Genomic DNA, 16,607 nt, shown 5'->3' with positions numbered 1-16,607 from the left:
CAAGGATCTGAAGTGCTGCATGGTGCTGCCCCCAACTGGTTCTTTTTGGTGCTTATATTATTACCACATCAGAAAATACATCACATTTAAATTTTTTTTGAAGCACTTCTACATATTTTATTATTTTTTTGAGACAGAGTCTCACTGTTGCCCAGGCTGGAGTGCATTGATGTGATCTCTGCTCACTGCAACCTCTGCCTCCCAGGTTCAAGCGATTCTCGTGCCACAGCCTCCTGAGTAGCTGGGATCACAGGTATCTGCCAACATACCCAGCTTATTTTTGTATTTTTAGTAGTGATGGGGTTTTGCCATATTGACCAGGCTGGTCTCAAACTCCTGGCCTCAGGCAACCCACCTGCCTTGGCCTCCCAAAGTGCTAGGATTACAGGTATGAGCCATTGCACCTGGCCAACTTTCACGTTTTGTTCAAGACAGAGTCTCACTCTGTCTCAGATGATTACAGGTAGATCGCCTGACGTCAGCAGTTCAAGACTACCCTGGCCAACATGGTGAAAGCCCGTCTCTGCTAAAAAATACAAAAACTTAGCTGAGCATAGTGGCACATACCTGTAATCCTAGGTACTCCGGAGGCTGAGACAGGAGAATCTCTTGAACCCTGGAGGTGGAGGTTGCGGTGAACCAAGATTGTGCCACTGCACTCTAGCCTGGGTGACAGAGTAACACTCTGTCTCAAAAAAAAAAAAAAAAAAAAAAATTAGGCTTAGAGGAATTTCCTTCTTTTTCTCCCTTGGGAAGAGGAGGGAGATAATGCATGATATAAGGTTTGGGTAAATTCATTTTTGAGCTCCTGTGCTGCATGAGGCTCTCTGACTCAGATGCTATGGTCTGTAACTCTCCAATGCAACATAGTGGTAAAGAGTATGAACTCTGGAGCCAGTCTGCAGATTCTGCCAGTCTCTGCCTATTAACAAGTGGATAACCTTAAGCAAGTTGCTTAATCTCTAAATGCCCTCTCTAAAATAAGAGTAATTGTTTGTCTTATTGTAGTCCATAGCACAGTGATTGGATTTGCATGTGCACATGTGAAGTATACTGCCCTCAAACCTTGTTAATGTCTGCATGTTGCCTGTCTGACATGAAAAAAAAAAGCAAAAAGGAAAAAGAAAGTAACAGTATATTTACCTTATAGGATTATTGTGCAGATTAAATGAGATAATATATGCAAAGCTCTCAGAACAGTGCCTGACACAATTTAAATACTATATAAATATCAGCTGCTATTATTATCTATAAACAAATATACTTATTTATTTATTTATTTATTTTTTAAAGATGGGATTTCACCAAGATGGCCAGGCTGGTCTTGAACTTCTGACCTCAGGTGATCCACCCACCTCGGCCTCCCAAAGTGCTAGGATTACAGGCGTGAGCCACTGCGCCCGGCCTCACTTTTTTTTTTTTTTGAGACTGAGTCTCACTCTGTTTCCCAGTCTGGAATCTAGTGGCACAATCATGGCTCACTATAGCCTTGACCTCCTGAGGTTCAAGTGATCATCCCAAAACCTCAACCTCATGAGTAAGTAGCTTGGACTACAGGTTCACACCACCATGCTCAACTAATTTTTGTTTTTTTGTTTCTTTTGTTGTTGTCGAGATGGAGTTTTGCTCTTGTTGCCCAGGCTGGAGTGCAATGGTGCACTCTGCTCACTGAAACCTCTGCCTCCTAGGTTCAAGCGATTCTCCTGCCTCATCCTCCTGAGTAGTTGAGATTATAGGCATGCACCACCATGCCCAGCTAATTTTGTATTTTTAGTAGAGATGGGCTTTCTCCATGTTGGTCAGGCTGGTCTCGAACTCCTGACCTCAGGTGATCTGCCCACCTCAGCCTCCCAAAGTGCTGGGATTACAGGCATGAGCCACTGCACCCAGCCAATTTTTGTATTTTTTGTAGGGATAGGATTTTGCCACATAGCCTCCACTGGTCTCCAGCTCCTGGGCTCAAGTGGCCCTCCTACCTCGGCCTCCCAAACAGGGATGAGCCACTGTGCCCACCCTTAGTTCGCTCTTTGGTTTTTGTTTTTAATAATAAAGCAAAGCTGCCCTTCATGGGTATATAGGAATGATGAAGAACAACCAGACTATCTTCACAAAGTTTCTCCGTAGCCTTATCTGCTACTTCCTCCTCCATTCACTTTAGTCTTACTCTTGTCTTAACCACTTTACTGAAACTGCTGTGTCCAAGGTTGCCGGTTATTTCCTGGTTGCAAATTCAGTGGACACCTTTCAGGCTCATCTTCCTCATTCATAGCTTTTGATACAGTTGGTGATTTCCTTTGTAGAATGTTTTCCTTCTGACATTTAGAGTGTCATTGTACTTCTGAACATTATTTATTTTTGAGATGGAGTTTCACTCTTGTTGCCCAGGCTGGAGTACAATGGCACGATCTCTGCTCACTGCAACCTCCGCCTCCCAGGTTCAAGTGATTCTCCTGCCTCAGCTCCCCAAGTAGTAGCTGGGATTACAGATGCCTGCCACTATGCCTGACTAATTTTTTATATTTTTAGTAGAGTCGAGGTTTCACCATATTGGCCAGGGTGGTCTTGAACTTCTGACATCAAGTGATCTACCCACCTTGGCCTCCCAAAGTGCTAGGATTACAGGGATGAGCCACCACTCCCAGTTGGCCTTCTGAACATTTAGAATGTTCTCCTATTGACATTCTTGCCTGTTCCTTGGGATTCTGTTAATTTCCCATCTTACATGTTAAACCCTGGGCATGCATGACTTTGGAATGCATGACTGCTTCAGCTCAGTGTTTTTGCCTCCTAAATATTAGTCTCTGACTTAGACTTTTGTGTGTGTGTGTGTGTGTGTGTGTGTGTGTGATAGAGTTTCTTGTTGCCAAGGCTACAGTGCAATGGCATGAATCTCGGCTCAGTGCAACCTCCACCTCCTGGGTTCAAGCGATTCTCCTGCCTCAGCCTCCTGAGTAGCTGGGATTACAGGCACCCACCACCATGCCCAGCTAATTTTGTATTTTTAGTAGAGACGGGGTTTCGCCATGTTGGTCGGTTTGGTCTTGAACTCCCGACCTTAGGTGATCCTCCCACCTCAGCCTCCTAAAGTGCTGGGATTACAGATGTGAGCCACCATGCCCGGCCAGACTTTGTTCTTAAACTTCAAACTGACTCTATTTAGATCATTGCCACCTTGGTTGTCCAATAAGCATCTGCATCTTTAATAATTTAACTTCTCCCAGCTGAACTTTTTTTTTTTTGAGACGGAGTTTCGCTCTTGTTACCCAGGCTGGAGTGCAATGGCGCAATCTCGACTCACCACAACCTCCACCTCCTGGGTTCAGGCAATTCTCCTGCCTCAGCCTCCTGAGTAGCTGGGATTACAGGCACGCACCACCATGCCCAGCTAATTTTTTGTATTTTTAGTAGAGACGGGGTTTCACCATGTTGACCAGGATGGTCTCAATCTCTTGACCTCGTGATCCACCCGCCTCGGCCTCCCAAAGTGCTGGGATTACAGGCTTGAGCCACCGCGCCCAGCCCTTTTTTTTTTTTTTAATTTATTTAAAGACAGGGTCTCACTCTGTCTGTCACCCAGGCTGGAGTGCATTGGCATGATCTTAGCTCACTGCAGCCTCAACCTCCCAGGTTCAAGCAATCTTCCCATGTAGCTAGGACTACAGGTGTGTACCATCACACATTTAGCTAATTCTGTTTATTTTTTGTAGAGACTAAGTCTCTCACTATGCTGTTCAAGCTAGTATGAACTCCTGAGCTGAAGCGATCCTCCTACCTCTCAAAGTTCTAGGATTACAGGCATGAGTCACCACACCTGGTCCGAACTCACTATCTTTTAACATTGCCTCTTCTTCTAAAAACCTGCTCCTCTTCTTTCTCTCTGAGTATTTAATAATTATATCCAGGGACCAATAGCCAATTGCCCTCATTCTCTAATCCAGGCAACTATCAAGTTTTTTTTTTAAACTCTGCCATCTAAATACATTTTAAATCTTGCCTTGTTCCAATGCCTCCACTATTGCCATGATTCAGATACCCTTCTTTTATTAAGATTATTGTAGTAATCTCCTGTTTCTCTTTCTCTGTATTTTTCTCTCTAATCCATCTATCATACCATTGCTAAAGTAATATTTTCTTTAAAAAGGAAATGTAGCCATGTGGGTCTCCTGCTTAAAATGCTTCTTTTGTTTCCTATAAACAGGATAAAGTTCACATATCTTAGCAAAACATATCAGCCTTACTTCCTGACTTGCTGTAAATGCACTCTGGCCATATTGAAGTAAATTAAGTTCCTGAATGCATCATGCACTTAACCTGTAACTTTGCATATGCTGCTCCCTCTGTGTCCCTCTTTCCTGCTACTCCAGGTCATCCTATCCGATTCATTTCCTCTCTGCATCTTCCTCTGATATGCCTTGACAGTTAGTAGCTTTATCCTTGGCACTGCATGGTGTTGTCCTACCTGCACATAACTGTATTTTAACATTTAGTATATGATATTGTTTGTCTATATCCCTTAATACTTGTGATCTCCTTAAAGGAAAGTGTCATTGTGTGTAGCCCCTACCACAGTGCCTGGAGGCAGAATAAGCCCTCAGTAATTTATATATATCTATAGTTTCTCTCTTCTAGGTGTTTAATCCCTAGTGGTTTCACCACTAGACTAAACATTTCTGATAAATGGTAGCTGGATTTTCCTTCTGTTTTGCAGTATATCAACTCCGGGAACCTGGAACAGTTGCTAGACAGTAACCTGCATTTGCCTTGGACTGTGAGGGTAAAACTGGCCTATGACATAGCAGTGGGCCTCAGCTACCTTCACTTCAAAGGCATTTTTCATCGGGACCTCACATCTAAGGTATGAAGGCTTTACTTTCACAACTCATTGAGAGATGCCATCCTTCTCTTCTGCCAAGAAAGCGGTGTTAGATTTAACATTTAATCACAGAGGACATAACTCATTACACTTTATAATTCGTTCTTGGAAAGCCTACATCTTTTCTTTCTTTTTTTGAGATAGAGTCTCACTTTGTTGCCCAGGCCGGAATGTTTCTGCCTCCTGGGTTCAAGGATTCTCATGCCTCAGCCTCCTGAGTAGCTGGGACTACAAGTACGCATTACCACACTCGGCTAATTTTTAGTAGAGACAGAATTTTGCCATGTTGACCAAGCTGGTCTTGAACTTCCAACTGCAAATAATCCACCTGCCTCCACCTCCCAAAGTGCTGGGATTACAGACGTGAGTCACTGTGTCCCACCATAAGCCCATATTTTCTTATAGCAGGTTCCTTTCAGTGCTGAGTGAACCAACACATACTTTTTTTTTTTTTTTTTTTTTGACACAGGGTCTTGCTCTGTCACTCAGGCTGGAGTGCAGTGGCATAATCTCGGCTCACTACAACCTCCACTCCGTGGGCTCAAGCAGTTATCCTACCTCAACCTCCTGAATAGCTGGGACAACAGGGGCACACCACCACGCCTGGCTGTATTTTTGTTTGTTTTATTTTTTGAGATGGAGTTTCGCTCTTGTTGCCCAGGCTGGAGTGCAGTGAGTGATCTTCGCTCACCTCAACCTCCGCCTCCCAGGTTCAAGTGACTCTCTTGCCTCAGCCTCCTGAGTAGCTGGGATTATTGGCACCCACCCCAACCTCCAGCTAATTTTTTGTATTTTTAGTAGAGATGGGGTTTCACCATGTTGGCCAGGGTGGCCTGAAACTCCTGACCTCAGGTGATCCACCCGCCTCAGCCTCCCAAAATGCTGGGATTACAGACTTGAGCCACAGTACCCAGCTTTTTAAAAAAATATTTTTAATAGAGATGTGGTCTTGCCATGTTGCCCAGACTGGTCTCAAACTCCTGAGCTCAAGCAGTCCACCCACCTCAGCCTTCTAAGGTGCTGAGATTACAGGCATGAGCCACTGTGCCCAGCCAACACATACATCTTGAGAGCCTTCATGTTTAAATTCAGTCTCCTGAATGTAGGTTACAGGAGCAAATAACATGAGAAGGGTTAAGAAATTCTTGCCCTATAGGAGTGACAGCAGTCAAGGCAGTATAGGGGCCTATTAATTTTCTTTCTCGTGGCCTCCAGGATGTAGTTCTTAGCTAAGAGCAGGAGTTCAGTGCTTTTTAGTCACTTGACTGCAGGTTTTTAGGGCCATAATGTACTGACCCATTTTCTGCCTGTGTGATTGAGTTTCTGCTGCCCTGCCAGTTCCTCTTTGGCATCAGCTGATCTCTGTAGCACTCTCTTGCTGTCCAAATTGCTGTGTGATCAGGTTAGAAAAGAGTTGCTTTCAGAGGAAGTTGGCCACCTCGCGAAACAGGTACCTCATAGCCAAATGGCCTAAGATACCATCATGACAAGGCTTATATAAATAGTATTGTTTGATTATTGATGGGGGAACTATAAGGCAATCTAACATATCTAATATGACTTCTAACATATCTAATATTTAGCTCAAGAACTGAATTAAAGTCTGCTAGGGGGGTGTATAAGAGTTTTGTACCTGCCTAACAGTAGCTGACACTTCATTCCCCCCCTCAATACATACATGTACACATATCCACACATGCATGCACATACTCCTACTCCTTCTGCCCTAGATGAAGGGGAAGGGAGCCTGTCTTAAGAAAAAGCTTGCAAAGGAAACAAATGTAACTTTACTGAGTCAGTAAAGCCTAAAGCAGTAAGGACCTGGATGCCTCACATGGAGTAGTTCTGGTTTTCCAAACACCAGTACTGTCCCTGAGGGACCCTTGCCCTTGGTTTATAAACTACTGTACAGGAAGTAGCTTTGTGATTGTAGGGCCACTGGGTGTGTCAGAACCATTTGTAGTCAGCTGCACTATTCCTGAAGGAGCACAAGACTGGCAAGTAGAAACTGGGACCAGCTGAGGCCTAATTGTAAGAAGCCCTTTATCTACATTACTGTCTGTAAGAACTGCACAGTTAGGCAGTTGGGACCTGGAAGGTGATATCTTATCTCTTCATTAGCCATTTATTCTCCCCCAGAATGTTTTGGAAAATCAAGACTAAGAAAAATGCATTTGTTTCAGGCAAATGGATTGGATTGAATCAACTTAGATACTTCCTTAAGTTGATACTCTCACCTCAGGCATCCAGCCAAAGTTAATCTTTGTTTCCTACTCAGAAAGCACATTTTTTTTCTAAGATAGAGGGAGTTTGTGACAAAATATGTATCAGTCACACAGATATCCGCCCACCACCACACACACACACACAGACGAGTGTCTCCTGTACCTGTCTCCAAGGAAGAAGGAACATTAGAAAGGAGGAATTTCTAACCTAGAAGGTACATGCAGTCTTGATGGCAAATAACTAAAAAGTAGTGCACAGCATTTTATAATTGTTTAGCTGCATAGACTACAAGTTTTCAGATCAGGAAAGATCACTCTAGGCCAGGGTAGACAGGCTTCCTGGAGGAAAGCCTGCATTCCCTAAGAGTTCATCATATTCCCTCTGTGCCCCAAAAACACTTTGTCCCATTGTGCTGGTGTACAAGTGTGGTTCTGTCTGGCCTTGTGCTGTATTGTAAAAATAACTAACCTTTTTGGACTATAGGATAAGACCACTATCCTTTGGTTTTCCTTATGGGGAATGGGTATTCCCAGTGTCAGTTGGCTTGAGACAAGAAACTAGGAACACAGGGGAAATAACTCCCTATATTTCTGGGCTGTGCTTTCTTGGGTCTGCACTTTAAGGAGGTTTTGAGGATACTTCCAGGTGGTGAGAACAAAGCACTTTTGTAAACTCTAGAGGAAGGCTGGGAAGTACACTATAGGGGATCTCGAGTTGAAGGCAAGTGAGTCTTATGAACCAGACTGTCCAATTTGAGATACTGTTTGTGTTTGTTGCCCTTTTATCATCTCTGAGATTTTTTTGGTAAAGTTTTGTCTCATTGTAACTATATTGTAGGAATGAGGGAGAGGAGTGTATGTCTACACCTAGGCCAGAGAAGACGCACCAAGGATACCTGTGTGGTGGTAGCGGTGGACTTAAGAATGAAAAATCAGGCCGGGCGCGGTGGCTCAAGCCTGTAATCCCAGCACTTTGGGAGGCCGAGGCGGGTGGATCACGAAGTCGAGAGATCGAGACCATCCTGGTCAACATGGTGAAACCCCGTCTCTACTAAAAATACAAAAAACTAGCTGGGCGTGGTGGCGCGTGCCTGTAATCCCAGCTACTTAGGAGGCTGAGGCAGGAGAATTGCCTGAGCCCAGGAGGCGGAGGTTGCAGTGAGCCGAGATCGCGCCATTGCACTCCAGCCTGGGTAACAAGAGTGAAACTCCATCTCAAAAAAAAAAAAAAAAAAAAAAAAGAATGAAAAATCCCGAGGGAGAAACAAGGCTAAAAGGGACAGTAGAGAGCTCTGAGGTTTCCAAATTATCTCTTCATAGTCCGTCTTGGGTCTGTGTTTGATTTCTTTAAGGACCGTATCAGGTTTACTTATATTTTAGTATTGTACACTTCATATTACTTGATTTTTCTGTCTGTATCTCCCACCAGGATAGAGTTTCTCAAGTGCTCCTCTTATTTACATTTGTTTGCTTAGCACCTAGCACAGAGCCTATGAGAGTAGGGGCTTCCTGGGCCTATTTCAGAGAAGGGCTTGATAGCAAAGAGGCCAAAATACCTAATCCAGAGCTGAGATTCTGGGTCCCAGGCTCACTTTTGTCCCTTTCTCTGAATGACCTCAGTGCCCTTGGGACCTCCTTGCTCCCAGTTTGTAAAATAGATGCTGTCCTTGACTTTGCAGGAGTGATCGGTCCACACTGCTCAGACCAGAGCTGACAGGAGGGATTTAAAGTAGAGGTAGGCCGGGCGTGGTGGCTCAAGCCTGTAATCCCAGCACTTTGGGAGGCCGAGGCGGGTGGATTACAAGGTCGAGAGATCGAGACAAACCTGGTCAACATGGTGAAACCCCGTCTCTACTAAAAATACAAAAAAATAGCTGGGCATGGTGGCGTGTGCCTATAATCCCAGCTACTCAGGAGGCTGAGGCAGGAGAATTGCCTGAACCCAGGAGGCGGAGGTTGTGGTGAGCCGAGATCGCGCCATTGCACTCCAGCCTGGGTAACAAGAGCGAAACTCCATCTCAAATAAATAAATAAATAAATAAATAAATAAATAAATAAAGTAGAGGTAACATGTTCCATGTGGGTAAACCAGGACAGACAGAAGTAGATGCTTTTTTCCAAATGATCCTAAGCCTGTGGTAGAAGCAAAAAGATCCCTATTTTCCTATCACCGTGCCTCCTGCAAATTGCCTTTATAGGATTCATGTCAGCAGCTACTGCAATAATGCTCTAAAAGTAAAATGTCTGTCAGATATAGCTGTTCAGTCTAATTTTATAATTACTTCTAAGAAACAGCCTGAAACAGACTTTTGCAGTGGCAAGGCTAAGAACTTACTTGGAAGTGGGAGGCAGTGTGGCTTTAAAAATATTCAGCTTAGCCGGGCGCGGTGGCTCAAGCCTGTAATCCCAGCACTTTGGGAGGCTGAGGCGGGTGGATCACGAGGTCAAGAGATCAAGACCATCCTGGTCAACATGGTGAAACCCCGTCTCTACTAAAAATACAAAAAAATTAGCTGGGCATGGTGGCATGTGCCTGTAATCCCAGCTACTCAGGTGGCTGAGGCAGGAGAATTGCCTGAATCTAGGAGGCGGAGGTTGCGGTGAGCCGAGATCGCACCATTGCACTCCAGCCTGGGTAACAAGAGTGAAACTCCGTCTCAAAAAAAATATATATATATATATTCAGCTCATGAGCACTATGAAGCAGTACCAATAACCACACATAGGCTTTTTCAGTAGCTCTAGGAGTAACCAGTACACATATACCCAAGCCTTGGCTCTTGAGGGCAGCTGAGAAAGTAATTTGCTTCTGCGTAATATCATTACTGCCGAACATCAGGAAAGTACTACTGATCTTCTGTGGTTATTATTGGGAATGAGTATGAATTATGAATTGCACCTTTAGTTCTCAGTTGTTTTCTGTTGTTATTGTTGACTGCATAGAAGCCACTTAGGTGATTTCGTTAGAATGAAAAGCCTATTCAGCTATGGTCTTGGGCTATGCCACATAGCTAGGAATAGAAAATGCCAATTTTCAGAGTGAGGAGAGCATAAATTAGGAAAGTTAAATGCTGCAGGGATGTAGAGAATGACTGTTAGTGTTCCCTGCAGTTAATTTTTATAATGAAAACCATTAGGCCGGGTGCGGTGGCTCAAGCCTGTAATCCCAGCACTTTGGGAGGCCGAGGCGGGTGGATCACGAGGTTGAGAGATCGAGACCATCCTGGTCAACATGGTGAAACCCCGTCTCTACTAAAAATACAAAAAATTAGCTGGGCATGGTGGCTCGTGCCTGTAATCCCAGCTACTCAGGAGGCTGAGGCAGGAGAATTGCCTGAACCCAGGAGGCGGAGGTTGCAGTGAGCCGAGATCACGCCATTGCACTCCAGCCTGGGTAACAAGAGCGAAACTCCGTCTCAAAAAAAAAAAAAACAACAAAAAAACAAAAACAAACAAACAAACAAAAAAAAAAAAAAAAGAAAACCATCAGCACCTTCTGGGAATTATTTATGACAGGCTATTAGAGGGCACAATATTGGGGAATCCAATTACCTTCCATGGGCTCTACTATAGTTGTAGAGACATTTAAATCAGCAGGTCATTACATAAGAGCTATGGTAAAGGTAGGGGATCACATGGTAAGACTGAGGGCAAGAGATGGGAAACATCAAACCAAAATAGATAATCTTCTTTTTTTTTTTTTTTTTTTTTTTTGAGACGGAGTTTCGCTCTTGTTACCCAGGCTGGAGTGCAATGGCGCAACCTCCGCCTCCTGGGTTCAGGCAATTCTCCTGCCTCAGCCTCCTGAATAGCTGGGATTACAGGCACGCACCACCATGCCCAGCTAATTTTTTTGTATTTTTAGTAGAGACAGGGTTTCACCATGTTGACCAGGATGGTCTCGATCTCTTGACCTTGTGATCCACCCGCCTTGGCCTCCCAAAGTGCTGGGATTACAGGCTTGAGCCACCGCGCCCAGCCCAAAATAGATAGTCTTCTAAGAGACTTGAAATATAGCAGTCCCTGAGGCATTTAGGAATCCGGCAGTTCGGTCACTGATCTCCCTGTGCTATGAAAAGAACCTCTTAACTGTTCAGTCTTTCAGTAGAATCAGTCTTTTCCTGCCTGATCCTAACTAGGTTTATGGAGTGAGTTTGTTGGGTATGGGGAGAAAGAGGTGATGCCACACTGAAAGTGTTTTTGTTGCAGAAACAGCTTTAGAGTGAACATGAATTAATAGACTTGGCATTTCTCCACTCAGATAGTTTTATTCAGTGTTGATACTGACAGTGCAGCTGTTCCAGGACACTTCAGGAACTTCTCTCAGGTGTCTGATCTGGCCCAGTTCTGAAGAATTTGTGTTGGTTTCCAGGAAGTGCATCCATGGCCACCCTTTTGAGTTTCTTGTCAGCTCAGTCCTCACTATGGAGAATGGAATGTATTATTATTGTATACATTTGACACATGCTTTTTTTAATTTTTATTTTTGAGACAGAGTCCCTCTATCACCCAGGCTGGAGTGCAGGGTGCAATCTTGGCTCACTGCAACCTCCACCTCCTGGGTTCAAGTGATTCTCCTGCCTCAGCCTCCCCGTAGCTGGGATTACAGGTACCCGCCACCATGCCTGGCTAATTTTTGTATTTTTAGTAGAGACGAGATTTCACCATGTTGACCAGGCTGGTCTCGAATTCCTGACCTCAGGTAATCCGCCCACCTTGGCCTCCCAAAGTGCTGGAATTACAGGCATGAGCCACCACACCCAGCCTGACACATGCTTTAGTCATCAGACCAAACTTTCATTTAACACACTTTTGCCAAGCTCCTTCTGGGTACCTGTGCTAGGTTACAGATGCAGAGTCAATAGAATCATTCCTTGCCCTTAAAGAGGCAAACATGTAAGTCACTGCTGCAGTGTGATATAATAGGTATGAGGACAATGAGAAATGGGAACCAGGCAGCAGCAGTGCCTGGGCTGCTTTTTGTTTGTTTGTTTGTTTGTTTGTTTGTTTATTTATTTATTTTTGAGACGGAGTTTCGCTCTCATTACCCAGGCTGGAGTGCAATGGCGCGATCTCGGCTCACTGCAACCTCCGCCTCCTGGGTTCAGGCAGCTCTCCTGCCTCAGCCTCCTGAGTAGCTGGGATTACAGGCACGCGCCACCATGCCCAGCTAATTTTTTGTATTTTCAGTAGAGACAGGGTTTCACCATGTTGACCAGGATGGTCTTGATCTCTCTTTTTTTTTTTTTTTTTTTTTGAGACGGAGTTTTCGCTCTTGTTACCCAGGCTGGAGTGCAATGGCGCGATCTTGGCTCACCACAACCTCCGCCTCCTGGGTTCAGGCAATTCTCCTGCCTCAGCCTCCTGAGTAGCTGGGATTACAGGCACGCGTCACCACGCCCAGCTAATTTTTTGTATTTTTAGTAGAGACGGGGTTTCACCATGTTGACCAGGATAGTCTCAATCTCTTGACCTCGTGATCCACCCGCCTCAGCCTCCCAAAGTGCTGGGATTACAGGCTTGAGCCATCGCGCCCAGCTATTTATTTATTTTTAAGATGGGGTTTCACCATATTGGCCAGGTTGGTCTTGAACTCCTGACCTCTAGTGATCCTCCCACCTCGGCCTCCCAAAGTGCTGGGATTACAAGCGTGGGCTGCTTTTTGAAACTGAAAAGGTCACCTCTTGCCTCAGGGAAATCTGACTGGGCCTCTTTTATTGCTTATTGTAGGCAGGGGTACCTCACTCAAAAGTATTCTTCTAGTAGGGAAGAGACATAGGTGACATATCTGAGCTGCCACTGCCTCACAGGCTGGTGCCCTGTAGTTGGGGTGTTGGCTAATAGGCTGGCCTAGGGCCCATCTTCTTACAAACAGTCAAAGTCAGGGAGCCGGGGATGCTGAGCCAGCAGGACTGATGAGAGAGCCAAAGCCAGGACAAGCATAAGGACTGTCCTGCTTGGAAGCCAGAGATGATGCACATCTACCTGTGATCCAGGGTAGAAGTAATGAAATCACAGGCTCCTTCCAGCTTGGGGAAGGGGAATAGTATAATCATGTCAAGGCCAGAGTAGGGGATTGATTTGTACCTGATGGGAGTAAGCAGGAAGTGACTTGGCCATGTCTTAGCAACTAGATGCCAAAGCTGGCAAGGAAGAGGGAGGGCCGGTTTGGGTCAGATGGGGCCTTGCTGGCTCCAGAAGTGTTGCTGTGAGCCAAGGATCCCTGCTTTTATGCTATTCTGAAGGAAGGGGGTGGGGTGAGGTGCCTCTTGAGCTAGAGCGGTGTAGGGCTATTTTGAAAGCAGCTATTTGGGGAGAGCTGGTTGCTGCTTTTTGTTTATTTGCAGGTCATTTGGGTTGACCTGAAGACAGCATTTGTTGAGTGAGCATGCTCTCAGCCTATTAATTGAAAGCTGTGAGGAAGCAAGGCCCAAACCAGAACTTGCTCCTGAGGGCTTCATAGCTTTTCTGCTAGACTGTAAGAGGAAGTGACATAGAGGAGGAGCTAAAGGAATTGAGAGGGAGAGAGAAAGATGAGGTCATGGCTAAAAAGACAGCTTGCCTTAAAAGACAAAATTTTCTTAGGTAAAAAGGATAATTGGGAGAATATTTCAAATGGAAGGGAACAATTTAAGCAAAGGCAAAGGTTCAGGTTTGGTTAAGTCAAGCTTGTCTGTGACAAGTTTGGATGAGGATATGTGCATAGGGGCACCAGGAGCAGGGGGACAGTGGCTAGGCTAGTTGGAGAAAGCCAGATCATAGACTTTTAATGCCAGAGAGGAGGTTGGTTGTAATCCTGTCAACAGTGAAAGTTAGTGTACATTTAGACACTTGTCTTGTGCTTACATCAACTTGGCAAGGGTTGCACTTTGGGTCTTTGTATTCTGAGGAAGGAGGAAGGGAGGCCACAGGCCTGATGGTCCATTGTTCTCACCTATATTGCAAGCTCCAAGAGGGCAAGGGTATTGGTTTTGCCCATCAAGCTATTTCTAGCACTTGAAACTATGTCTAACACTTAGAAAGCAAAGATGAGTAATTGTGTTTGGAATATGAAGTAAATCCTAGGGCAGCCACCCAAGACCCAGGACGAACTCATCTCACCTGGCTGTCTTAGAGCTCCTGATCTGACCAGTGGGGTCAGCTTAAGAGTGTGGTTCACCAAGGAGCAGAGGAAAAAGGTGCCCCGTAGTAGGGAAGAATGGGTGGTAACTCTATGGCTGGCTGATCCCCACTTCTGAGCCACATTATTTTCTCTTCCTTCGTGCGAACCCTAGAACTGCCTGATAAAGAGGGATGAGAATGGTTACTCTGCAGTGGTAGCTGACTTTGGCCTGGCTGAGAAGATCCCCGATGTCAGGTGTGTAGCCCTAATGGATACTGGGGTCCAAGGACAGGGGGCTGAAGAGAAGGGAAAATTCTAGCCTCCTCCCTAGAGCTGTGACTTGGACACAGCTCAACCTCAGCTCCCTAAATTTGGTCAGTCCTAGTCTGTACCCATCCTTGGGGCAGAGGAATTCCCAATGGTCAAAAGATTCCATTGCATCAGCCAGTGGCAAGCTGATTTTCTGTATAATCTCCTCCCACAGCATGGGGAGTGAGAAGCTGGCCGTGGTGGGTTCCCCATTCTGGATGGCACCTGAGGTTCTCCGAGGTGAGCCCTATAATGAGAAGGTAAGTTTGGAGGATCTCAAGGTCTGATTCTCCTTTTTTTTTGAGATGGAGTCTCCCTGTTGCCCAGGCTGGAGTGCATTGGCACAATCTCAGCTCACTGCAACCTCTGCCTCCCAGGTTCAAGCAGTTCTCCCACCTCAGGTTCCCAAGTAGCTGGAATTACAAGCATGTGTCCAGCTAATTTTCATATTTTTAGTAAAGAAGGGGTTTCACCATGTTGGCCAGGCTGGTCTCAAACTTCTGACCTCAAGTGATCTGTCCTCCTCAGCCTTCCAAAGTGCTGGGATTACAGGCATGAGCCACTGTGCTCAACTCTGATTCTCCTTAGAATCTACTCTTAGCAGAGTGTCCAAGATGTTCCTACTAAGAGCAGGGCTGGTACCTGGCAGCTGCCCAGTGACTGACTTGGATGAAATATGGGCAATATGACCCAGGCCTGGGCTGTTAGATGTGGGTGGCGGGGTGGGGGGGCGGGGACCAGATACTCTACCCCTCAACCCATTGAGAGGGAAACCAAAGTCTGACTACCCACTAGGCGGATGTGTTCTCTTATGGTATCATCCTTTGCGAGATCATCGCCCGCATCCAGGCCGATCCGGACTACCTTCCCCGCACAGAGGTGAGCTGCAAGCATGGGGATCGTTGTCACTGGGATGGGGCTAGTTTGAAGCAATGGAACTGTTCCCTGGGGTGGACTTGCTGGAACTGTCAGTTGCTGGTTCCAGCAGGTCCACCCTAGGGGCAGCTCCCAGGCTCTTCTGAGAAGGCTAGGATGGGTGGGGGGGATTGATGACCTGTCTACCTATGCTTTCCATCCCATCCATAGAATTTTGGGCTGGACTATGACGCTTTCCAGCACATGGTGGGAGACTGTCCCCCAGACTTTCTGCAGCTCACCTTCAACTGCTGTAATGTGAGTGTTTTTTTCCCTCTGCTTTTCCTCAGGGGCTGGCTGAACCATTTTCACCAGGTTAGGACTGAACAGAGAGGCTGCTAATTAGCTTCATCAGGAACTTCATTTTCACTGTATTAACAGCAACCACACCTCCTCCTCCTCCCTCTGGCTCTTAGCTAAGCTATTCAGAGCCCTGGACCAAGCAAAGAAAAAAATTGCTTTGTATTACGTGGTCCTCAGCCAGTAGGTTAGACCCATCACTCCTTGCCTTGAGTGTTGATGGAACTCTGGACAGGTTTTTTTTGTTGGATGGACTGTGGACCCAACTGGTCCTGAGGCACATGAGAAAGGCTTTTTTTTTTTTTTTTTTTTTTTAAAAGACAGTCTCGGCCGGGCGCGGTGGCTCAAGCCTGTAATCCCAGCACTTTGGGAGGCTGTGGTGGGTGGATCACGAGGTCAAGAGATCAAGACCATCCTGGTCAACATGGTGAAACCCCGTCTCTACTAAAAATAAAAAAAATTAGCTGGGCATGGTGGCGCATGCCTGTAGTCCCAGCTACTCAGGAGGCTGAGGCAGGAGAATTGCCTGAACCCAGGAGGCGGAGGTTGCAGTGAGCCAAGATCGCGCCATGGCACTCCAGCCTGGGTAACAAGAGCAAAACTCCGTCTCAAAAAAAAAAAAAAAAAAAAGACAGTCTCACACTGTTGCCCAGGCTGGAGTGTAGTGGCGTGATCTCTGCTCACTGCAACCTCTACCTCCCAGGTTCAAGCTATTCTCCTGCCTCACCCTCCCAAGTAACAGGGATTACAGGTGCACGCACCACGCCCAGCTAATTTTTTTTGTATCTTTAGTAGAGACAGGGTTTCACTACGTTGGCCAGGCTGGTCTTGAATTCCTGACTTTGTGATCCACCTGCCTTGGCTTCCCAAAGTGCTGGGATTA

The 16,607-nt window shown here is 45.8% G+C and overlaps 1 protein-coding gene and 1 non-coding gene across 4 annotated transcripts in view; both read left to right on the top strand.

Annotated features, from left to right (window-relative positions):
* The window catches only part of TESK2 (testis associated actin remodelling kinase 2), a 165,022-nt gene that overhangs the window by 143,767 nt on the left and 4,648 nt on the right, over nucleotides 1–16,607 (top strand). For all 3 annotated transcript variants that reach the window (XM_074380715.1, XM_010347426.3, XM_010347430.3), the window contains exons 5-9: nucleotides 4,709–4,855; nucleotides 14,373–14,455; nucleotides 14,685–14,769; nucleotides 15,305–15,388; nucleotides 15,596–15,682. In XM_074380715.1, coding sequence (XP_074236816.1) covers nucleotides 4,709–4,855; nucleotides 14,373–14,455; nucleotides 14,685–14,769; nucleotides 15,305–15,388; nucleotides 15,596–15,682 — 486 coding nt within the window. The remainder of the gene's footprint in view (nucleotides 1–4,708; nucleotides 4,856–14,372; nucleotides 14,456–14,684; nucleotides 14,770–15,304; nucleotides 15,389–15,595; nucleotides 15,683–16,607) is intronic.
* Nucleotides 997–1,097, top strand: LOC120366265 (small nucleolar RNA U13). The gene has a single exon (XR_005580994.1). It is a non-coding gene; the product is annotated as a small nucleolar RNA U13 (small nucleolar RNA).

This window comes from Saimiri boliviensis, chromosome 11 (genome assembly GCF_048565385.1).
Source record: "Saimiri boliviensis isolate mSaiBol1 chromosome 11, mSaiBol1.pri, whole genome shotgun sequence".
Taxonomy (NCBI): domain Eukaryota; kingdom Metazoa; phylum Chordata; class Mammalia; order Primates; family Cebidae; genus Saimiri; species Saimiri boliviensis.
The sequence above is the reverse complement of the archived record's forward strand: the minus strand, read 5'-3'. Positions and strand labels throughout refer to the sequence as shown.